Here is a 25,331-nt window from a genome sequence, read left to right on the forward strand (position 1 = left end):
CCAAACATGACATCCTTTTCTATCAGGAGATAGGGTCCTGAAAACGAAGGCTTGGGGGTGGACACTCCATGTACACTGAAAACTGCTGAGTTCGTACCTGGGTTGAGTGGGTTGTGAGATCTGGGATTTGTACGAAAGCAGGGCCTTTTAGGGAGACTTACAGCTGCTCTGTTGGGCCCGTGGGTCTCAATATTTGCCTTTGCAGTCATTTAGTGGATATGATTTCCATCTCTTGTGACTTGATTATGCTATTGTTTAGGCTGCACAAGAAAAACAGAACATTTCAGTAGCTTCTGCCCCAGTGTTTGATGGGTTCCCTTCCAACTGAGTCAGCCATCTCAGTCAATTGTGTGAAAAGGAGCCTCAGGGCAAAGGAAGGGTGGAAGGCATGCAGGCCTTTGTCAGGTTCCTGGGGATTGGTCTAGGGGTGGGAAAATCTCTGAAATGAGGATGAAGGCCAAGCTAGGCTGTGGGAACCAAAAAAAAACCCTTTTCCATCGAGTTGATTCCACCTCAAAGCAACCCTGTAGGACGGAGTAGAACTTCCCCATAGGGTTTCCAAAGAGCGCCTGGTAGATTCGAACTGCTTTGACACACCAGTAATCTGAGCTTTACAGTGACATTTCCCAAAGCTTCCACATATTTGTGAGTTCAGAATGTTGATGCTTTTGGAAAAAGATAATTGTAACTCTACATGTTGATAAAAACCAGCCAGTCTGGTTTAAGGAATGTAGTGCATTGTTTACATTTTCATACAGCTATGGATTAAGCAGACTTGGAGCAGGTCTGTTAATACAGATCTCATTTATCTCATATTTCTTCTGCTTAGTGACATATTTGTCTAGAATTTGTATCAAATTTATGATATTCATGGCTTTCATAACCTTTTTGAGATTTCTTTTTCATTCCGCCAGTCAAGCATCTTTTCCCATTTTGCCTATTATTTAACATTTCAAGGAATTTAAAAAAAAATCAATTTGTCTAAGGGTTCTTTAAACTACTTTTCATATTTCTAAGAAGTATTTGCTAAATTTACATATCCCATTAAATATCTCCTTTTTGAGTATTTTCTTATTTTTCCTATTTGGATTGTTCATTTCTTTTTTTAATCTGATATTACTGCTTTGATAGTAAGGAAAAAGACATAAGGGGTTGTCATGGTTTGAATTATGTCCCCCAAAAAATGTGTGTATCAGTTTGGCTAGGCCATGATTCCTAGTACTGTGTGATTTTCCTGTATGTTGTAAACCTGCCTCTATGGTGTTAATGAGGGAGGATGGTTGGCAGTTGTGTTAGTAAGGCAGGACCCGATCCACAAGACTGGATTGTGTCCTGAGGCAATCTCTTGAGATATAAAAGACAGAAGTGAGCAGTGAGACAGGGGGACCTCAGACCATCAAGAAAGCAGTGCCGGGAGCAGAGCGCGTCCTTTGGACAGGGGTCCCTGCGCCGAGAAGCTCCTAGTCTTCGGGAACACCGAAGAGAAGGCTGACAGAGAGGAAAAGGCTTCCCCTGGAGCTGACACCCTGAAATTGGACTTTTAGCCTACTTTGACTGTGAGGAAATAAACTTCTCTTCATTAAAACCATCCACTTGTGGTATTTCTGTTATAACAGTACTAGATGACTAAGACAGGGATATATCATAAGTGTTTTCTTTAATTATTTCTTGATCACTAACCAAAAAACCAAACTCGTTGCCGTCCAGTTGATTCTGACTCATAGCGACCCTGTAGGACAGAGTAAAACTGCCCCATGGTGTTTCCAGGGAGCATCTGGTGGATTCTAATGCCAATCTTTTGGTTAGTAGCTGACTCTTAACCACTGCACCACCAGGGCTCCTTCTTGATCATTAGGATTATGAAACAGCACTCAACATATGTAATATCATATATGACACTGTCATTAAAAATGTATATTTTACATTGGAAAAATAATACATAATTACTACATAATCACCAAAGAAAACTTGAAAATATAGTAAAATAAAAGAAGAAAATCTACGATGGTTTCACATATTTTCACTCAAAGATAGTCAGTGCTAATATTTTAGTGGATATTCTACCAGTCATTTTTCCATGGGTAATTTTTATTTTTACATGGTTATCATGCTATATATCATATACTATGTATATTACATATACATGGTATCTATATTTTATTCACATAATATTACATCATAGATACTTTCCCATGTCTTGGTCTTTATAAAAATAAATTTTAATGATGATAATATTTAGTAGAGCGAATATATTACTACACTTAATAAGCATTGCCTTATTCTTGGACTTGCAGATCTGTTCTTATTTTATCCTTTGTTTAGGTAGCCCACATGGGTTGAATGTTCTCCTCATGTTTGGCAACCAATTGTGTTTCCATGCTTTTAGTTCCTGTCGTTTGCTCATTTGGCTGTCTAGGTTCTGCTGTGTGAATTTTTTTGTTGTTTAATTTTGTTGTGTTTTAGGTGAAAGTTTATAGCGCAAATTAGTTTTTCATTCAAAAATTTATAAACAAATTGTTTTGTGACACTGGTTGCAATCCCCACAATGTGTCAGCACTCTCCCCCTTTCGCTTTCCACCCTGGATTCCCCGTGTCCATTCCTCCAGGTTTCCTGTCTTTTCCTGTCTTCTCGTCTTGGCTTTTGGGCAGGTGTTGCCCATCTGGTCTCGTATATTTGATTGAACTAAGAAGCATGTTCCTCTAGTGTGTTTTTGTTTGTTTTATAGGCCTGTCTATTCTTTGGCTGAAAGGTGAACTTCGAGAGTGGTTTCAGTTTCTGAATTAGCAGGATGTAGGGGGCCTGATTTTTTATGTAATAACAATATTAACCATTTGTGCATTTGCAGCAAATATTTTTCTATTGTTTGCCCTTTTTAATGTTTAAAATTTCAATGTAGTCAAGTCCATTCTTTTATGAACTTTTGTATCATTTTTGAGCTTAAAAAGTCCTATTCCCTTCAGAGGTTTGATATTTAAATCTATTTTTTTGTAGTTGACTTTTTCACATTTAATCTCTTAAGGATCTAATTGCCAGTTTCTCAAAGTTAGGAACTTTGTTTAAACTTTCAAATTCTGCCCTGTTAGCCCCTTTATTCTTTACTCATCTCTGAGCCCAATGTATAAATAGTTTTTAAAAAAAAATCAAAGAGATAATAGAAGATTTAGAAATGCCATGATTATTTTTTCCCCACGAGTATGTTGTTAGGAGCCCTGGTGGCGCAGTGGTGAAAGCACTTGGCTGCTAACTGAAAGGTCGGTGGTTTGAACCCACCAGCCACTCAGCAGGAGAAAGATGTGGCAGTCTGCGTCTGTAGAGATTTATAGCCTTGGAAACCCTATGGGCAGTTGTACTTTTGTCTTGTAGGGTCAGTATGAGTTGGAATCAACTTGACAGCAATGGGTGGTTTTTTTAGATTGTTATTGGGTGCCAATGAGTCGATTCCAACTCATAGCTGGTGGGTTCGAACTGCTGACCTTTCAGTTAGTAGCTGAGTGCTTAACCACTGCATCACCAGGACTCCTTTTTCTGGTTAGTATAAGAGAATGTTTCTCTTTTTCTAAACCTGGCTCACTTTTCTCTAATTTGTTACCTTTATTTTCTTAAAACAGAAGCAGAAATGTCTTTAGATAAATTAGTTTTGAAAAAACCCTTGAACTGTTTAAAGTAAGAAAAATAGAAAAAGCTCCCCCACAACTTAGCATGCAGTAGAGGTTGTGACTCAGGTGCTTCTGAGTTTTAAGTGCATGTGGTGGCTAGGTAAACTGCCTGCACAGGCAAGCAGCAGGGGTCCCGGGTGGAGAACGTTCCCATCTCAAGAAGTGAAGTCCTGTCTTGCACACTACCAACAAGCATGGGCCAGTTCTCTCCCTACTCCTCTGCTTTTTCTCAGTATCCTGCTTGGGACTTTAGGCTTTCTCAGTCCTTCATTTAGTTGACCAAAACAAAACAAAAAAAAAACCCGTTAACTTGCGTTTGAGTCGATTCTGACTCATGGTGACCTCGTGTATGTCAGAGTAGAACTGTGTTCCATAGGGTTTTCATGGCTGCGAGCTTTCAGAAGCAGATTGCCAAGCCTTTCTTCTGAGGCGCCTCTGGGTGGGTTCAGACCATCAGCCTCTTGATGAAAAGTTGCATTTAACCATTTGCACCACCCAGGGACTCCTTTAATTGACAAGGCAGTATTTATAATAGAATTTCATTAGACATAGGTGCTTCTTAGCACCCAGCTTTTGGCTGTCTTCCCTGGTTCTACCCTGTCTTCCTGGATGGCTCATTTCCATGTTGATGTGTTTAATCAGCACAACGCGCCCCATCTGCAGGCTGGTTTCACTCAAGCACCTTTGTAGTCATCCTCCGCCACATCACGTGCTTCCCTGCTGCGCTGCCTACCTCTGCTCTCCCTCTACTTGTGTCCAGAAGGCTTCGTCTAACTCCCTACCTGGGGAAAGACCGCTCCTCCTTCCAGAATACTCAAATCTCCCTTCTGCACTTGGCTTTCCTCGGGACTCCAATTCCAGGTGCCGCCCCTCCCTCCTCTGCGTGTTCCTCTAGCACCTTGCCTTCAGCCAGCAGCGCACTCACCGCACGTGAGGTAGCTGTTTAAATGACCATCTCTCGGGCTCTACTGTGAATTTTTTGAGGACAGGAATCATGTCTTAACATCTCTACATCTCGGGTAGCACAATCCCTTGCTCGTGATATATCAGCGGCTAATGCTTCCTAAGCACTTACCATGTACCAGACACTGTTCTAAGAGTTTTATGGGTGTTAACTCGTCTAATTCTCACAACAGTCCTATGAAATCGGTGCCTTATTACCTCTATTTTACAGATGGGAAACTGAGGGATAGAAGTAGTCAGTAACTTGTCCTTAGTCACAGAGCTAGTAATTGATGAGACTAAGATTCAAATCAAAGAACCCACGCTTCTACCCACTGCGCTCAGCCACCTCTTCCAGTAATTCTCATCAAAGAGCAAGTGGTAGAATGAATGTTGTTGTTAGATGCCGTCCAGTCGATTTTCGACTCACAGCAACCCCAGGTGACGGAGTAGAACTGCCCCATACGGTTTTCTAGGCTGTATTCTTTACAGGAGTAGATCACCAGGTTCTCCTCCATGGAATCGCTGAGTAGGTTCTAACTGCTGCCAACCATTTAGTTAGCAGCCGAGCATCTAATTGTTGCACTAAAAATGACTGAAAGATAAGGAGTATACGATCATTTGTATGCATCCAAATTAGATATTGCACAAATGTTAACTTTCCAGCTAATAAAATATACTCCTTTTGGTTTCCAGTCCTTATCTCAGGCTATTGTTTGCCTCCTATGATGCTGAAGTTTTGTTTTTGCTTAAATATCCAGGAGTTTAAAATGTTTGTTTTAAAAAGTAGTAACTGTTCTAAAAAACAATTTTTTAAAAGGAAATATTCTGAAATTAATCACGCATTTTCCTGACTAATTAAATAGCACGGAGAACATAATTTGACCTTTTCTTAATGAATTGGATCGCCACTGTGATTAACAAATGTTATACCACAGTCAAAGTCCCTGTGTGGCACAAATGGTTCACTCTTGGCTACTAGCTGGAAGGTTGGCAGTTCAAACCTACCCAGTGGCATCTCGGAAGAAAGACCTGGTAATCTGCTTCCATAAAGATTACAGCCAAGAAAATCTTATGGAGCTCAGTTCTATTTTGTAACGTGTGGGGTTGCCATGAGTCAGAATTGACTGGATGGCAACAGTTTCATACTATAGTCAGTGGTGTCCTGGGGTGTTCAACATCAGCCAGAATTTCTTAGCATCAGCTAAGTACTAGGGACCATACTAGGCACTTTCAAGTATGTTTCCTTAACTAATTGCCTAGGCCCAAGATTTTTTTTTTTTTTTAACTCATTTCTGTTTCTGGAAATGTTTTTGGTCTTTTCTGATACTCCAAGGCAGTGATTGATCACGTCTTGCTCTCAGTCCACTGTTCACCAGGAGACATCCCTGCTTCTGTTGTTGATCAGCTGTGGGGGAGATTTAGGTAACTGAGCTTGTTGGTACTGTTACTAAAACCCCTTCTCCAGGAACTGTGCATACCCTTGGGTTGCCAGAGTGACAGGAGTGCCTGGGAGAGGAAGCATTTAGGGTATCCTTTGACTATCATGGGAGCCCTGGTGGCATAGTAGTTAAGAGCTCAGGCTACTAACCAGAAGGTTGGTAGTTCAAATCCACCAGCCGCTCCTTGGAAACCCTAAGGGACAGTTCTGCTCTGTCCTCTAGGTTGCTATGAGTTTGAATAGACTAGATGGCAATGGGTTTGTTTTTTTTAGGTTTTTGACTATCATATGTCGTTTCAGAGGAAGGTCCCTTGCCATTCTTCCCTTTGGTTTTCTGTCCCTCTACAGAGCAGGCCACTTCTCACAGCCCAGTGGCACTGTCTTCCTTCAATTAGAGCTGCTCTGTAAAGGCCACGTGTCAGTCATGCTTTGGGTGGTTAGTGGCAGATCCCAAATTGCTGAGGGCAGTCATGTGGTCAGCTGTAAGTACCTGACACGGTCAGCCTGTCATGAGAATTAAATTATGTTGTGGCTCGAGAAACCTTTGCTTTGACCTTTAGAAGTCTATTGAGAAAACAATTCAAGTTACAAGGCTTAAAATGATTGGAGACCTTGTGGCCAATTTCTCATTAAAACATCAGGTTCTTACAGAGTAAACAATAAAGAAAACATTTTACATCATCTCCAGCGTAAGTAAACATAAACACATATAAATGAAGCACACCCGGGCTTAGAATTGTTCAGGTCTCTAGGTTCAGGACCCAGGGCTCAGTGAAAAATAAAATGCCTTAGTCAGGTCATGGATTTTCATCATTAGTCAGAAAACTTTTGGCAAAGCTGACTGCTGGGATTCTGGACTTATTTTGAGTTCCAGCTCTTGGCTCCCTGCACTCTTTCTTTGAGGACTAACCACGCTTTGATCTCTTTTTCTGTTTCTAGTTCCTTAGTACTCAGCGAGACCAACTTGGGTTCCTAAGCCCCCATTATAAACAGCTATATCAGGAGAGGCTTCCTCCTCTTCAGGGCAGGGAGGCTTTGGGGAAGTGAACAGGAGTGGAGTGTGTGCCCCTGTCTGCAGTACCAGCCTTTGTTGATGCAGTGAATTGGCTTTGAAATTTCCTCTTCTCCTCTGTCTTCTAACAAATCACTTTGTTATTATTGTTGTTGTTGTTGTAAATATATATATACCACATAGCATCTGCCATTTCAGCATTTTTCACATGTACAATTTAGTGATATTAATTACATTAATCATGTTGTGCAGCTCTGACCAATAATCATTGCCACTTTCCCATCACCTTAAACAGAAACTCACTGCTTCCTAAGCAATGATTCCCTTTCCCCGTCCTTCCCACCCCTGGTAACCAGTAGTAAAACTTTGGTCTCCATATCTTTGCCTGTTCTAGGTATTTCATATAAATGAGATCATACAGTATTTGTTCTTCTGTGACTGACTTATTTCATTCTGCATAAAGTTTTCCAGGTTGATCTGTGTTATGGAATGTATCTGGAATTTATTTTTCTCTTTATGGCTGAGGAGTATTCCCTTGTATGTATGTACTACATTTTGTATACCCATTCCTCTGTTGATGGACTTTTAGGTTGTTTCTACCTTTCTAACAAATCATTTTCGAATTAACTTCTGTGTAGGGTTAAGGAAAACTGAACGTCAAGTAGGGAGAGCAGGATTTAAACCTGGTTCTGACACTGCCTGGTTAGTTTTGGGCTACTTAACTTTATCTGAATCTCAGCTTGCCATCTATAGAAAGACAGGGTTATGATTTCTATATGAGGGGTCTTTGGTTGCAAGCAAGAGAAACTACTTCTGGCTAATATGAGTAAAAGGGGGATTTATTTGAAGGATACAATGTGCATTATAGAAACAAAGGAAGAAAGGGGCAGGGTCTAGCCAGCTTTAAAGATCCAGGTCTCAGGGGTTTATTGATCATCCCATTACTTATGTGCCACTGGGAGGAATCTGGTCTTCCTACTGTGTTTTCCATCTTGAGGCACTTTGCTCAGAATTCGGAGGCCCAAGTGAAAGGAATTGGTTGAGCTTGGGTCCCACACCATCCCTTGATTGATGGCCCCACAGCTGCACTCACTGGAGGAAAGGAAGTCAGGGACTATTGCTAGAAGGAACCTTGAGTGGCGCCAGTCTTTTGCTTTCAGCTAATAACCAGAAGGTTGGCGGTTCAAACCCACCCAGTGGTGCCATGGAAGAAAGGCTTGGTGATCTAATTCTGTAAAGATTACAGACAAGAAAACCCTATGGAGCAGTTCTACTGTGTAACACATGAGGTTGCCATAAGACGAAATCGACTCGACAGCAACAAGTTTTTTGTTTTTTTACCGGAAGAAAGGGGAGTGGATGCATAACAATCAAAAGTCCACTGCAAATGCCTTTGAACTCCAAACTGTATAAGTATTTTAATACAACTGTGTCTCAGATGTTTTATGTTCTCCTCACTCCTTAACTGGAAGGATGTGTATTTTTTTTTTCTTTCTCATAATTATGTAGATTTTGTTGTTGTTAGAGGTAATCACTGATTCCATTCCACAGACGTTTATTAAGCACCAGTTATGAAAGACTGCCCAGTACACAGGGAAGAGCGCTCCACTCAAATTAGAAGACCTGGGTTCAAGTTCTGACTCTTCTCCTGCCCATCTCTGCTTGTGTCCCCATCTGTAAAAACGGGGCAAGAATTCTGGGATTCTGAACAAAATTGAATGTGTACCCAAAACAGGAGTGTATATACTCAATAGAATTGAAAGCAGGGACTAAACAGATACTTGTACACCAATATTCACTGCAGCATTATTCGCAATAGCCAAAACATAGAAATAACCCAAGTGACCATCAACAGATGAATGGATAAACAAAATGTGGTATATTCATAAAGTGGAATATTATTCAGCCATAAATAAATGAAGTCCTGATACATGATACAATGTGGATGAACCTTGAAAACATTATGCTCATTAAAATAAGCCAGACACAAAAGAACAAATATTATACGATCCCACTTACAGGAAATACCTAAAAGTAGGCTTATTGTTGTTGTTAGTTGGTGTTGAGTCAATTCTGACTCACGGTGACCCCAGGTGTGTAGTGTAGAACTGCTCCATAGGGTTTTCAAGGCTGTGACCTTTCAGAAGTAGATTGCCAGGCCTATCTTCCAAGGTTTCTCTAGGTAGGTTCGAACTGCCAATCTTTTGGCTGGTAGTTGAACGCTTAACTGTTTGTGCCACCCAGGGACTCCAAAATCGGCATGATGACAGAAAATAGATCAATGGTAATTATAGGCCTGGTGGGAAGGGAAAATGGGGAGTGAATATTTTATGGGTACAGAATTTCTATTTGGGTTGATGAAAAAGTTGTGGAAATAAATAGTGGTGACGATTGCATGGTATTATGAATATAATTAATGCCACTGAATTATACATTTAAAAATGGTTAAAATGGCAAATGTTGTTACATATATCTTACCACACACACATCAAAACAGAAAGAGTGAACTCTACTAAGTTACTAAATCTTTAATTTTTAAAATGAATTTTCAACTGAATTCAAGTTAGGGGAAAAAAAAGACATTGATAAACAAACTGAAATCCAAACTAAATCTATAAACTGAGCTGAAAAATATGAAACTATCTCAGGACCAAACATAACGCAGGAGAGCTCATTAATTTTGATTCCCTGGTTAAGATAAGATAACCCTTGAGCCTTGACCGTTGCACTTCCTAAATTGTGGAGGAAAAGAATGAAAACAATAGTTTTTAAAGAAGACTCTATCCTAGGCCTTATTTCCTTCCCGTATCATAGTTTAATTTGCTTTTAAGGGGTTAGTATCTGCAGTCTTTCTATATAACAATTATATTGGAAATGTTAGGTTAAAAATAACTTTACAGCTGAAAGAAGCAGTCTCTATAATGGTTATATTGGGAATGTATATTAAAAGAAACTTTAATGCTGAAAGAACGGAAAAGTCTTACTTATTATAATAGTGACTATTTCAAACAAAACCCTTCTCTTTCTTTTAGGGAGCTCAGAGACAAAGCAAATGTACAATTTGGGGATAATGGAACAACAATCTCTGCTGTTAGCAACAAGGCCTATGTTTTTGAACGAAATCTATCCATCGGAGACCCTAAAATTGATTTGATTAGAACATTAAATATTCCTGTAGTGGTAAGTAGGCATTTTAGTATCATTATTGTGGATTTTAGAAGAAAGGAAAAAGCTAAGTTAAGACTATTATGGTTTTACACTTAGGGGCTATTATGTTATGTTAAATACATATATATATACATAAAGAAAAATACATTTTTTCCCTTTCCCGCTTTTTAGACTTTTTTCCTAAGGTTTATCAACCAAGATCTTGTCAAAAGGTGACAGAATGCAAATTTAAGATTTGTTTTCACAGTCTTTTGCAGTGTGTACAGGATCAGCACTTGTGCAAATAAATATGGCCCTAGAATTTTCCCTGGGTGGCATAAATGGTTAAACACTTGACTACTAGCCAAAGGGTTGGCAGTTCAAACCCACCCAAAGGCACCTCAGAAGACAGGCCTGGCAATCTGCTTCTGAAAGGTCAGAGCCTTGAAAACCCTATGGAGCACTTTTACTGTGCACACATGGGGTTGCCAAGAATCAAAATTGATTTGACAGCAACTAATAACAACAACAATAATTTTAAAAATATTTATTTGTGTCTTAGTTTGGCTTGGAAACTCTAGCAAAATAATTTGCATACCACTCCGTAGTTCAGATTTCTATCTTAAATTTTAAATTTTCAGAATATGTATTGACTTTTTTCCCTTTCCAAATAGCAGACACTGGGCTGTTGATTGCAGCCTACTGGGATTTAATTGGGCTCTGTTTATAATGACAAATCCATTTACTAATAACACCTACACTACACACTTGAGCCTTATTCACCTACAACAGCCCCCTGGAAGAGTCTCACCTTAGCTCCTAGGACACCACTACATGTTCAGCTGGACTCTCACTGCTGGACCCGGGACCTGAAGGGTGGATGTAAATCTCAGAGCCCTGCCCTCCTGCTAGTGGTGCAGGGTTTATAATGAGGGCCCAGCTTTGGCCCTGTTCAGGAGGAACGTGGCGCCACCTTGTGGCCAAAGATGCCAATGTGGTCACAAGAGCTTTCTCCACTGTATCATGAGGTCCACAGGTGCTGCAAACTGTTCACTACTAGCTGAAACTACTAATGCTCAACTGCTAGCAGAAAGTTTGGCAGCTCAAACCCACCCAGAGGCACCTTAGCAGACGGGCCTGACTCTCTGCTTCCCAAAGGTCACAGCCTTGAAAACTCTGTGGAGCAATTCTGCTGTGCACACACGGGGTCACCATGAGTCGGAATCGACTCAACAGCAGCTAACAACAACACCAACGACATAACTCATAGAGCTTGCAGTTTCAGATGCTAAGATCACATTTACAAATGTAATACTGAGAAAAGACAACAACTGAAGGGTCTTATTTTTCCACATGCATCACAGCCAGAGAGAAGCTTGCTGGCTCATTTTCCACCTGTTTGTTAAGCTCAACACTTCAAATTTCCAACCCCTTTTGCTGAAGGAGTAGAAGACGAGAGTAGGGTGGTGGTGCATTGGAGGGTACACTGCTATCTCAGTTTTCCTTTGCTCCTCAGACTGCCATGGAATGGGTCCAGAACCACTTCCTCAGGGAGATCATCGAGGCCTTGCTGAAGGCCTATCAGCAGAAGCTGTTTGTGACGCACACAGTCGACGAATTGCTCTGGGGCTACAAAGATGAGATCTTATCCCTCATCAGCGTCTTCAGATCTGACATCTCTCCCTATTTTGGTTTGTTCTATGGGGTAAGTTGATTTTTTTGTCTTTTCAGAGCCACTTTGTTCTGCTGAGATGGGCATGCCAACCCAGATTTTATCTTAACTTTGGGTCTCTTTTAGGAGAACAAAATTGCCTGAAGTTCTGGATGTCTTGTACAGTACATGAAAAATAAAGTATTTTAGCAGAAGGGAAGAAGAAAAAAAAAAAAAAAAAAAACTTGAGTAAAATGGATAGTTGGGAGGTTGGTAAAAGACAAACTTAACCTTAAGAAAAAAGTGTTACATGAGGGTTGGAATCTGGAATTGTGATGTATTTGCTCATCTTTAAATTTGCAGTTATTTTTTGGCTATTCAAGATTTTACCTTTATTATATAATCCCTTTGCATTTCACTTCCTATATGGCAAATAGTGATAATATTTCCATTTTGCCCCCTAGGATATACGAAACTTAAAAGTCATTCAAACAGAACTGTAAGCAAGTTTTTAACATTGTCTGTGTAAGAGGCTCTGGGTGGCATAAACAGTTTGCACTCGACTGCTAACTGAAAGGTTGGCAGCTCAAACCCACCCAGTGGTACGTTGTGAGAAAGGCCTGGTGATCTGCTGCTGTAAAGATACAGCCCAGAAAGCCCTGTGGAGAAGTTCTATTCTGTAACACGTGGGATCACTGTGAGTTGGAATTGACTCAACAGCAACAGTTTTGTTGTTTTAATGCAAGCAGTGGGGGTCCTGTGTAGGGCCCTGCCAAGGGAAAGACCCTCTACCTTCCCTCTGGGTGAGCAGAGCAGATAGATGTTCTCTACAAGGTCCTGCCTCATAGGAACACAGCTTCCACAGGGCCAGAGGAAGGACTGATTTCTTGTTAAGCTGTGACTAGACCGGCCCTCTACAAATAATTTCAGAAGAGCCTCCTACACAGAGAGACAAAGGTTTCCTCAAGCCTATTTTGGTCCTAGTTGCTTCCATCCACCAAGTAGATTCTGTTCCTGATACCTCAGTAATTCTCACTGTATAGCTTGCTTTTCTGTTTTTGTATCATTGAACTCAAAAGAATTATAACATCTTTATATACCTTTTTAAAAATGTAACCTGCATTTGCCACCAGTACTGGTTGCCGTGGCGTTGATTGTGACTCATGGCGACTCCATGTGTGTCAGAGTAGAACTGTGCTCCATGGGGTTTTCAATGGCTGATTTTGGGAAGTAGATTTGGCAGGCCTTTCTTCCAAGGCACCTCTGAATGGAGTTGAACCTCCAACCTTTCATTTAGCAGCCGAGTGTGTGAACTGTTTGTCTCGCCCAGGGACAACCTACGTTTACAGGCTGATTAATAGATTTGCATTTCTTCTTTCTGAAAGCAAGGAGGTATTGTTTTATTTATTTTTTCTTTCTCTGCCTTTGCCCTTTGGCTCTCCTTCCAAGTACCGGTGTGTCTCTACAAGGCCCCATTGGTGAAAGTTGCTATAATATTCCTTAGTTAGATAAGACCTTTGAATGATTTCCCACATCTAGGAAAGGGCATAAGACTTAGAACCAGAGGACCTCGATTTGGATTCTGACTTTTTCACTTAATAACTGTGGGGCTTTTCTGAGGCTAAAAATACCCATACCTCAAAGATTATTGTGAAGATTAATTGAGAAGAAATTCATAAAAGTGCTTTGCAAATTATAAATTGCAGTATACATTTAAAGAACCATTATTATTTTTTCCCTCCACGACTGGCTCCAATAATAACCCTGAATTAATGAGTGACTGGTATAACTCTCCATTTTGGAGCCAAGTAAACTCTCTAAAGTGTTGTTGGTGAAAGACAGTGTCTTCTTTTTATGGTTTTCCACATGCTCTGGTTTTTCATCTACTCAAGAACTAGCTCTTGAGGCTGTGGCACAAAAGTTCCCACTTGAGCCATCATTCATTCAAAGACAGAGGTAGGCTGTGGGGTTGTGGTCTGATTCTGCCAGACCCTCACCACATCTTGACTGGCACCTACTGCTTCTACCCTGCCCAAGCCCAGCCCCTAATCTCTCCTTAGGTCGTGTTCTGCCAGCATTTGCCTCTGATACACGAGGCCTGTATCCCTGTTCCAGCTGGTCCCCTGTACATTGTGATGAAGCAGGAAAACCTTAAGTTAACACTCTAGAACACTTTTCCGTAAAGACTTTAGTGATGAAACAACGAAACACTTAACGGGGTCAGGGTGTGGAGATGAATGGGATGTCGTGAGTGTACAGACAGAATATTGGCACAGAGCTCCTTACTAAAAGGGACCTGGCTAAATACCAGATGCTCTTATTGTCATACTGCAGTGCCACTCAGCTTATCCACATCCATTGATGATTGTTGTTAGTTGCTGTGGAGTTGGCTGTGACTCGTGGTGACCTCATGTATAACAGAACAAAACGTTGCCCAGTTGGTCCTGTGTCATCTTCATTTTTGTTGGTATTTGTGAGTCCACGGTGGTGGCTGTTGTGTCCGTTCCTCTCACTGAGGGTTTCCCTCATTTATGTTGGCCCTATACGTTACCAGCCATGATGTTCTATTCTAGCGATTGGTCTTTCCTGCTGATATGTCCAAAGTAAGCAAGGCGAAGTCTCGCCATCTTTGCTTCTAAGGAGCATTCTGGTTGTATTCCTTGTAAGACTGATTTGTTTGTTCTTCTGACAGTCCACAGTATATTCAGTATTCTTCACCATCACCACAGTTCAGATGCACCAGTTCTTCTCTCTTCCTTTTTTATTGTCCAGCTTTCACATACGTATGAGGCAATTGAATAGACTATGGCTTGGGCCAGGCACACCTTAACCATCAAAGCGACATCTTTGCTTTTAGGGTGCCTCTGTTCTCGTTGGCATAAGAGAGCTTGAGCACCTGGTTGTAGTAGTATTTGTCAAGTGTCTCCACTGTAAAGTTACTCCCCAGCCTTCCATACTGTACTCTTTGAAATGAAGCCCACTGCGTGCAGCCCACATTTCAGGAGTGGGGAGGTATGTTCCTGTTCTTTAGGTGGAGCATCTACATGATTTATTTGGAATTCTACGCTGGAGACTGTCTCTTCTCCCTCATTTATTAATTTGTTCAGTAATTTATTTATATCAGTATGAACTTATGAATATTTTATGCTTTGGATTATGATCTAACTCTTTATTGCTCAAATTGTTCCACCTTTGGCCTTTGGGAGCTCTTTCAGTTGGCCTCTGTGTCATTTTGTCATACCCCTGTCATTGTGGGGTTTTTTGTTTGTCTTCTTTTCTGAGCACTTCCTTACTTTCTGGTACTATAAGATGCTCCAGGCTTATCTTACGTATTTCCTGCCCCAGTCTTAGATTCAGCCATTTCTGTAAGGATCGTTGTTTCTTTTTATTGGAGAATGGTATAGAAACCACTTGATTGTAGGTATCAAAAGCCTTAAAAGTGTTCATATTCTTTTGTTTAGTTGTGTCACTTTTAAGGATCTGTCTCGGAACAAAAATACGGAAAAGGTATTTAGGCATAAAGATACCCATTATTTATAATAGCAAAAAATATATTGAACTAAATAACAATCATAGAGTGATTCAGTAAATTATTTTACTTCCATGTAATATTATGGAGCCATTAAAAGTGTGTTCATAAATAGTTTTTGATAACATGAGAAATGCTTATGTTATAAGCTTATGTTAAAAAATGATGTACAGTGAAACCTGTGAGAGCCAGAACTTGACAAAACTGCCTTGTTTTTCTGGATCTTGCAAGTTTTCCGCCTTTGACAGGGTGCAGTCACTACTTTTCTATCGCTCTCTATTTAGTGGTAAATATTTTAGTTTTCCTTCTTTGACAGGTTTCCACCTTACACAGGTTCAACTTTCACAGGTGTTACTGTATCTCTGTTACCTAGAATAATACTGGACACATGGTAGGCACTCAATGAAACGTTGATACATAAATGAATAGATAGCCTGGTAGCTAAGAGGGGTCCCTGGGTGATGCAAATGGTTACATGCTTAACTACAAACCGAAAGACTGGCAGTTTGAACTCAGAGGCTCCTCGGAAGAAAGGCCTGGTGAGCTGCTTCTGAAAAGCCACAGCCATGAAAACCCTATGGAGCAGTTTTACTCTGTACACACGGGGTTGCCGTGAGTCGGAATTGACTCCACAGCAACGGGTTGTTGTTGTTGTTGTTTTCCTTTTAGTGGCTAAGAGGGCCAGCCTGTGGAGTATGGTGTTACATAGGGTTCCAGTCCTAACTCTGCCATTTACTGGTTGAGTGACTTGGGCAAGTTATTTCACTTCTCTTTGCCTCAGTTTTCTCATTATAAAATGAGAGGAAAATAATACGTATTTGTTTCCTATTGCTGCTGTAACAGATTACCACAAATTGAGTGTTTTAAAGCCGTACAAATTCACTATCTTACAGTCTGAGGGTCAGAAGTCCTAAAATCAAGGTGTCAACAGTGCTGCATTCCTTCTGGAGGCTCTACAGGAGAATGTGTTTTCTTGCTTTTCCAGCTGTTAGAGGCACCTGCATTCCTTAGCTCATGGCCCCTTCCTCCACCTTCAAGGCCAGCAGCAAGGCTTCTTCAAATCTTGCTCTCTCTCTCTGACTTCTGCTTCCATCGTCATAATCTCCTCTGACTCTGATTCTCCTGCTTCCTTCTTTCCTTTATAAGTACTCTTGTGATTACATTGGGCCCACCTGGATAATCCAGGATACGCTCCGCATTTCAAGATCCTTTATTTAATCGTATCTGCAAAGTCCCTTTTGCTATGTAAGGTAACATACTCACAGGTTCCAAAGATTAGATGTGGGGATCTTTGTGAGGCCGTTATTTTATCTACCATACTATCTTATAGTGTTGTTGTGAGGATTTCGTGAGATAGTTCATGCAAAAATTCTAGAACAGTGCCAGGAATATTATTAATTCTGAGTAATTGTTAGCTCATTACTTCATTGTTATAGAAGAATTAATACCCATGCTGTTTCCCAGGATCCTAGTTCCATCCCCAGATAAGAAATTTGTAAGAAGTGTAACCTGGAGAGTAGAAGCCTTAATTGAAAATGGGATTAACACCACTTTCTAATACAGCTACTGCTTGATCATGTATAATTGGGTCCTGGCCTTGGGCTCATGCTTTTGTTGTTGTTAGCTGACGTTTAGTGAGCCCCTGACTCATGGCCACCCCTAGCACTATGGGATAGGATTGTTGTGATCCATAGGGTTTTCATTGGCTGATTTTTGGAAGTAGATTGCCAGGCCTTTCTTCCTAGTCTGTCTTAGTGTGGAAGGTCTGCTGAAACCTGTTCAGCATCATAGTAACATGCAGGGCTCCACTGACAGATGGGTGGTGGCTGCACTTAAGGTGCGTTAGCTGGGAAATGAACCTAGGTCTCCCACATGGAAGGCAAGAGTTCTACCATTGAACCGCTACGGCCCCTATATATTTTTTAATTCAGATATAATTCACATACCATAAAATTCACTGTTTTAAAGTATACAATTCAGTGGTTTTTCATATATTCACAAGGTTGTGCAACAATCATCACTGTCTAATTCCAGAACATTTTTATTACCCCCACAAAAAACCTACACCCATTAATGGTCCCTCCCCATTTGCTCTTCCCCCCATCCCCTGTCAACCATTAATCTCTCTGTCTTTATGGATTTGCCTATTCTGGACATTTAAAATAAATGGAATCATACAATATATGGTTTTTGTGTATGGCCTCTTTCATTTAGCATGTTTTCAAGGTTCACCCATATTGTAGCATGAATCACTACTTCATTAATTTTTATTGTCAAATGATATTTCATTATGGATGTACCACATTTTGTTTATCCGTTCATCAGTTGATGGACATTTGGGTTGTTTCTACTTTCTGGTTAGGATGAATAATGCTGCTGTGAACACTTGTGTACAGGTTTTCATTTCTCTTGGGTATATACCTAGGAGTGGAATTGCTGGGTCATATGATAACTCTATGTTTAACTTTTTTGGGGAACAGCCAGACTGTTTTCCAAAGCAGCTGCAACTTTTTACATTCTCACAACTAGTGTATGAGGGTTCTGATTTCTCCATACCCTCGAAGACACTTGTTATTGTCTTTCTCTTTTATTACAGCCATCCTAGTGCATGTGAAGTGGTATGTCATTATGGTTTTGACTTTCATTTCCTTAATAAGTGCTGAACATCTTTTCATATGCTTATTGGCTCTTTGTATATTTTCTTTGGAGGAATGTCTATTCAAATCTCTTTCCAGTTTTTAATTAGGTCACTGGGTTTATACTTTTAAAACCATGAAGTAATAATGTGGCTTATATTGTATTTAACGAAATATTTACTCCATTTCCTAGTTATAATTCATGTAGCAGTTAGGCCCAATTAGGGCAGTTTCATGAAGGAGATTAAATTTCCTAGTTACTTTAACTTATCATACTCGCTTATTTTCAGAAAAATGGAACTAATGATGGGGACTACGTATTTCTAACTGGAGAAGACAATTACCTTAACTTTACAAAGATTGTGGAATGGAATGGAAAAAAGTAAGTCTAGTGAAACAGAAGTGTAATTATTTTTTTCAAACTAAACGTTCACGTCTTTATTCTTTCAAAAAAAAATTTAGCATTGTCATTTTTCAGATGAAAAATTCTACAAATATGTGAAATATTCTTGTAATTATGATTTCACAAAGAATACTGGGATGATGTACTTTTCAAATTAAATTTAAATTTTTGATCTGTAGACTTATAGTGGCCAGACATAAATTATTAGCCAGTGAAAAGTCTTTCTTCAACTACTTAGTAATGACTGAATAAGCTGTAGCTACAGCACAAATATTTTTCAAACCACCATTTTTGTTTGTATGTTTGTTTTGCAGGGGAGGGGAAGGATATTCTCTTTTTAATTTACTTTAGTGATTGTGGGTTGTTGGTATATTTTTCTTTAACGATGAAATACATTTGAATTCACCATTCTAGCATTTCAAAAATAATTTTTAGTTTAATATTTCTATTTATAATTTATAAACAGACTACTTCCAAAATGGAAGTGTGTCAACTTGCAATAAAACTATATGTAAAACCAAATGATTTTTTTTTTATGTTGAGAGAATTTAGAAACGAGAGAGAGAGGGAGAGAGAGAGAGGGAGAGAGAGGATAATTCTTCAGGGCCTGAGGTAAGAGGAGTTCTGTTCTTGAATATTAAATTTACTTCTGAGCTTCCAGCAATCTAGGCAGACAAGGGAAGCACAATAAGCTGTGTGGTTTTTATTGCCTATAGCATTTAAAAAAAAAATAAACTTCATCCTGGCTTCAAATTCTAGGAGGCATTCATCATGTACATCTTTTATAAAAGAAACTGGATAATGTAATGAAAAACTTCAACAGCATTTTTATATATAATATAAAAATATTTTTCACGTGGTCATTTCTAGTACTTATAATCAACTGAAAATTTTGGCAAAAGGCTTAATTAATATCAGTGTGGGAAGTTTCTTTCTGATGACCTATTAAATAGATGCAAAGATAGATTCTAGACAACCTGGGAAATTAAAGGTTTAATTAATGGTTTAATTAACTTGTCCCTTAAATGCCCCTCTCACATATATGTCATCGGGCTGGTAAAAAGAACATGGCAGTTGACATGTCGTGGGGTTGTTAACCGTTGTCATAAAACAATATGTGTACTAACTGTTTAATGAGAAACTATTTGTTCTGTAAACCTTCACTTAAAGTACAATTAAAAAAAAAAAAAAACACTGCAGCCTATCTCCAGAAATACTAAGAGAAAAAAAGCAAGGTCCTAAACAATGTGCTTAATATGCTACCTTTTTTAAAAAATGATTTTAAAAAAGGCATGTCTACATATAAAAATGTAAATAAATATACAAAGAGTACAGTATGGCAACGGGGGAAGGTAACTTCACAGTAAGGAAACCTCATACCTTCCCTGGGTGTGCTTTTCTTCTTGCTGAAGATTATCCATCAGTACAGTGGCTCTTAGAGGGCAGTGGTGGTTCAGTGGCTGTCTTAGCCTGGGTTCTCTAGAGGAGCAAAACAAATGAAGAGTGTGTGTGTGTGTGTGTGTGTGTGTGTGTGTGTGTGTGTGTGTGTGTATGTATATATAAAACAGAGATTTATCTAAAGGAAATGGATTACGCAGTTGTGGAAGCTGGCAAGTCCCAAATTCGTGGGTCAGGCATCAGGCTGGAGGATTCTTCTGACTAATGCAATTGCAAGGGCTGAGGAACCCAAAATTGGCAGGTCAGGTGGAAGGCTGCTGGCTCACGTCCCAAGAACTGGAGGTCAGAGGATGATCAGTTGGATGCAGGAGCTAGACAGGGTACGCTTTGCCAGAGCACTCATATATATTGTATGCAGGCCACACTCCTAAGGAAACGCCCTTGTCAACTAATTGGCTGCTCACAATAGATCACATTATGGATGGTGATTATATCACAACAGATCATATCACGGATGGTGATTACATCATATTTGCTGAACCACCGAGAATCATGGCCTAGCCAAGTTGACACATAACCTTAACCATCACAGTGGTAGAATTCTCACCATCCATGCAAGAGACTTGGGTTCAGTTCCCAGCTAGTGCACCTCAAGTGCAGCAACCACCCCCATCTGTCAGGGAGGCTTACATGTGGCTAGAATGCTGAACAAGTTTCAGCAGAGTTTCCAGAATAAGATGGACTAGGAAGAAACGCCTGGCGACCTACTTCCAAAAATCAGCCAGTGAAACCCTATGGCTGACAATGGTCCTGTCGCATTGTGCATGGGGTCACCATGAGTCACTGGCTGACTTGATGGCAGCTAACAACAGTAGTTCTTAACTAGGGGCAGTTTTTCCCTGCAGGGGCATTTGGCAATATCTGGAGACATTTTTGGTTGTCACAATTGGGGGAACACTGTCAGCTAGTGAGTAGAGGCCAGGGATGCTGCTAAACATCCTACAATGCACAGGACAGCCCCCCACCACAAAGAATTATCAGGACCAAAATGTTAATAGGTTGAGAAACCTGCATTAGTAGCTCTTTCAGTAAGGATCTCTGGGTGGTAAACTTTCTTAGGCTTTGCATATCTCAAAATATCTTTATTTCACTCTCACTTTGGAGTGATTTTAGCTAGGTATAGAATTCTGGGTTTACAGTTCAACACTGTGAACATATTCCTCCATTGACTTTTGGCATTTATCTTTTTCCTTGATCTTCTGCAGCTGTACTACAATGTATCCAGGTTTGAATTTATTTTTATTTATTCTGCTTGGCCCTTGGGGCATACTTTCAATCCAAGGCCTTTTGTCTTTCTTAAATTTTGGAAAACTTTCAGCCATTTTCTCTCCAGTTACTGCTTCTCTGCTATTTTCCCTATTCTTTTTTATCCTCCCTTCTACAACTCCTGTTGAACATTTATTGGAGTATCTCAATCTATTCTCTGTATCTCCTACTTGATTCTTTAGTTTTTATCTTTTTGCCTTTCTAAGCTAATATTTGTGTAAATACCTTAGAACTGTCTTCCAGTTCACCAATTCTCTGTCCGACTATGTACAGTCTAAAGTTTTATGTCTTTTTTTTTTTTTTCAGAAACTCTGTTTTTATTTCTAAGATTTCTGTTTTGTATCTCCCTACTCTTATTTCATTCTTTTCCATTTATTTTATTTTTTATAATTTATCATCCTTTTTTAAAGGTATTATTATTTTGTCTGTCTCTTTGAGGATACTAAACAACATATTTATTTAAAGGATTAGCCAAATTGTCCTATATTTTATTTTCTTATAAAGTGAATTCATCTTTTCATTGTTGATTTTGTTACCTGCCTCTTAGTATAAGTTTGCTTCATTAAAAAAAAAAAAAAAAAATTTTTATTTGCAGAATTATTTTGGTTGGGAAGTCAATCTGTATCTATTTACCTGTCAGTCTGTCTATCCATCCTCTCACCTCTCTGTATGTAGCAGTTTTATAGTTGCTTCCATGTAGCCCACCCTGGAGCCCTCAGTCCAGAGCCAGTATACATGGGTGGCCTCCTATCCCAGTTATATTGGGGAAATCAGATACAGCCAAAGAGACAACAGGCAGCCTGGTGCAGATTCTGGTTGTGAGGCTGTGTCTATGTCTTCCTGCCGCCCAACCCACTTGGCTTTGTACACGTTTTACTCCAGACAAGCTGGTAGAAGCAGCTTTCTTTGGCGTCTCTTGACAACCAGGAAATTCCTGCCTCCTAAACCCTTATTTCAAGCCAGAGTACAACCTTGAGTACATCCCATCTGAATTTAGATACCATCTCAAGAATAGATTTGATGCGTTGAACACCAGTGACCAAGGACCAGACGAGTTTTGGAATCACATCAAGGACATCATACATGAAGAAGGCAAGAGGTCATTGAAAAGACAGGAGAAGACCTAAATGGATGTCAGAAGAGATTCTGAAACTTGCTTTTGAACGTTGAGTAGCTAAAGCAAAAGGAAAAAAATGATGAAGTAAAAGAGCTGAACAGAAGACTTCAAAGCGCAGCTCAAGAAGACAAAGTAAAGTGTTATGATGACACATGCAAAGACCTGGAGATAGAAAACCAAAAGGGAAGAACATGCTCAGAATTTCTCAAGCTGAAAGAACTGAAGAAAAAATTCAAGCCTCCAGTTACAATACTGAAGGATTCTATGGGGGAAAATATTAAATGATGCAGGAAGCATCAAAAGAAGATGGAAGGAATACAGAGATTCACTATACCAAAAAAATTGATCAATGTTCAACCATTTCAGGAGGTAACATATGATCTGGAGGCTATGGTACTGAAGGAAGAAGTCCAAGCTGCACTGAAGGCATTGGTGAAAAACAAGGCTTAGGGAATTGATGGAATACTAGTTGAGATGTTTCAACAAATGGATGCAGTGCTGGAAGTGCTCACTTGCCTATGCCAAGAAATTTGGAAGACAGCTACCTGGCCAACCAACTGGAAAAGATCCATATCTATGCCTATTCCCAAGAAAGGTAATCCAATCGAATGTGGAAGTTATGGAATAATATCATTAATATCACATGCAAGCAAAATTTTGCTGAAGATCATTCAAAAGCGGTTGCAGCAGTATATCGACAGAGAATTGCCAGAAATTCAAGCCGGATTTAGAAGAGGATGTGGAACCAGGGATATCATTGCTGATGTCTGATGGATCCTGGCTGAAAGCAGAGAATACCAGAAAGATGTTTACCTGTGTTTTATTGACTATGCAGAGGCATTCGACTGTGTGAATCATAACAAATTATGGATAACATTGCAGCAAATGGGAATTCTGGAACACTTAATTGTGCTCATGTGAAACCTGTACATGGATCAATAGGCAGTAGTTCGAACAGAACAAGGGGATACTGCATGGTTTAAAGTCAGGAAAGGTGTGCATCAGGGTTGTATCCTTTCACTACACCTATTCAATCTGTATGCTGAGTAAATAATCCAAGAAGCTGGACTATATGAAGAAGAACGGGGCATCAGGAATGGAGGAGGACTCATTAACAACCTACATTATGCAGATGACACAACCTTGCTTGCTGAAAGTGAAGAGGACTTGAAGCACTTACTGATGAAGATCAAAGACCACAGCCTTCAGTATGGACTACATATCAACATAAAGAAAACAAAAATCCTCACAACTGGTCCAGTAAGCAACATCATATAAACAGAGAAAAGACTGAAGTTGTCAAGGATTTCATTTTACTTGGATCCATGATCAATACCCATGGAAGCAGCAGTCAAGAAATCAAAAGATGGATTGCATTGGGCAAATCGGCTGCAAAAGACCTCCTTAAAGTGTTGGAAAACAAAGATGTCACCTTGTGGACTAAGGTGCGCCTGACCCAAGCCATGGTATTTTCAGTTGCCTCATGTGCATGCGAAAGCTGGACAATGAATAAAGAAGATCGAAGAAGAATTTACGCCTTTGAATTGTGGTGTTGGCGAAGAATATTGAATATACCGTGGACTGCCCAAAGAACAAACAAATCTGTCTTGCAAGAAGTACAACCAGAATACTCCTTAGAAGAAGGATGAAAAGACTACCTCTCACATACTTTGGACATGTTATCAGGAGGGATCAGTCCTTGGAGAAGGACATCATGCTTGGTAAAGTAGAGGGTCATTGCAAAAGAGGGAGACCTTCAATGAGATGGATTGACACAGTGGCTGCAACAATGAGCTGAAGCATAGCAACAATTGTGAGGATGGCACAGGACCGGGCAGTGTTTCGTTCTATTGTGCATAGGGTTGCTATGAGTTGGAACCTGCTTGACAGCCCCTAACAACAACAACAATAATTACACTGAATGTAAATGGCCTAAGTGCACCCATAAAGAGATGGAGAGTGACAGAATGGATTAAAAAACAGGATCCATCAATATGCTGTCTACAGGAGACACACCTTAGAAACAAAGACATAGATTTATTAAAAATCAAAGGAGGGAAAAAATATATCAAGCAAACAGCTACCAAAAAAAGCAGAAGTGGCAATACTTAGATAAAATAGACTTTAAAACAAAATCCACCATAAAAGACAAAGACGGACACTATGTAATGATTAAGGGGATGATCCATCATGAAGACATAACCATAATAAACATCTACACACCCAATGACAGGGCTCCAAAATACATAAACAAACTTTAACAGCACTGAAAAGAGAAATTGACAGTTCTACAATAACCATAGGAGACTTCAGCACCACTCTTGGTAAAGGACAGAACATCTAGAAAGAAACTCAACAAAGACACAGAAGACCTAAAGGGCACAAACAGCCAGCTTGACCTCATAGACATATATAGAACACTCCACCCAACAGCTCAAAGTACACATTTTTTCCCAATGCACATGGAATGTTTTCTCCAGAATAGACCACATCTTAGGCCACAGACCAGTCCTCAGCAAGATCCAAAACATTGAGATAATACAAAGTATCTTCTCTGTCCACAACACCATCAAGGTAGAAATTAGCAAGAGGAAGAACAAGGAAAAAAAACTAATTACATGGAAACTGAATAACACCCTGCTTACACATCACTGGGTAATAGAAGAAATCAGAGATGGCATCAAAAAATTCCTAGAATCAAATGAGAATGAAAACACGTACCAAACCCTTTGGGACATAGCAAAGGCAAGTCCTCAGAGGACAGTTTATAGCAATAGATGCACATGTCAGAAAGGAAGAAAGGGGCAAAATCAAAACATTAACTACAGAACTCAAACAAATAGAGAACAGCAAAAAAAAGCCCACAACCACCAGAAGAAAGGAAATAATAAAGATCAGAGCAGAAACAAATGAAGTAGAGAATAAAAACAATGGAAAGAATCAACAAAACCAAAAGTTGGTTGTTTGAAAGGATCAACAAAATCAACAAACCACTGGCCAGACTGACAAAAGAAAAACAGGAGAGGACACAAATAACCCAAATAAGAAATGAAATGGGGGACATTACAACAG

At 39.7% G+C, this 25,331-nt stretch overlaps 1 protein-coding gene across 1 annotated transcript in view; it reads left to right on the forward strand.

Moving 5' to 3' along the window:
* Positions 1-25,331, forward strand: part of SCARB2 (scavenger receptor class B member 2) — an 82,723-nt gene that overhangs the window by 34,765 nt on the left and 22,627 nt on the right. The window contains exons 3-5 of the mRNA XM_004383128.3: positions 10,085-10,232; positions 11,716-11,904; positions 18,306-18,397. Of these exons, the coding sequence (XP_004383185.1) occupies positions 10,085-10,232; positions 11,716-11,904; positions 18,306-18,397 (429 nt within the window). The remainder of the gene's footprint in view (positions 1-10,084; positions 10,233-11,715; positions 11,905-18,305; positions 18,398-25,331) is intronic.

The sequence above is a fragment of the Trichechus manatus genome, unplaced genomic scaffold, assembly GCF_000243295.1.
Source record: "Trichechus manatus latirostris isolate Lorelei unplaced genomic scaffold, TriManLat1.0 scaffold00105, whole genome shotgun sequence".
In the NCBI taxonomy this organism is placed as follows: Eukaryota; Metazoa; Chordata; class Mammalia; order Sirenia; family Trichechidae; genus Trichechus; species Trichechus manatus.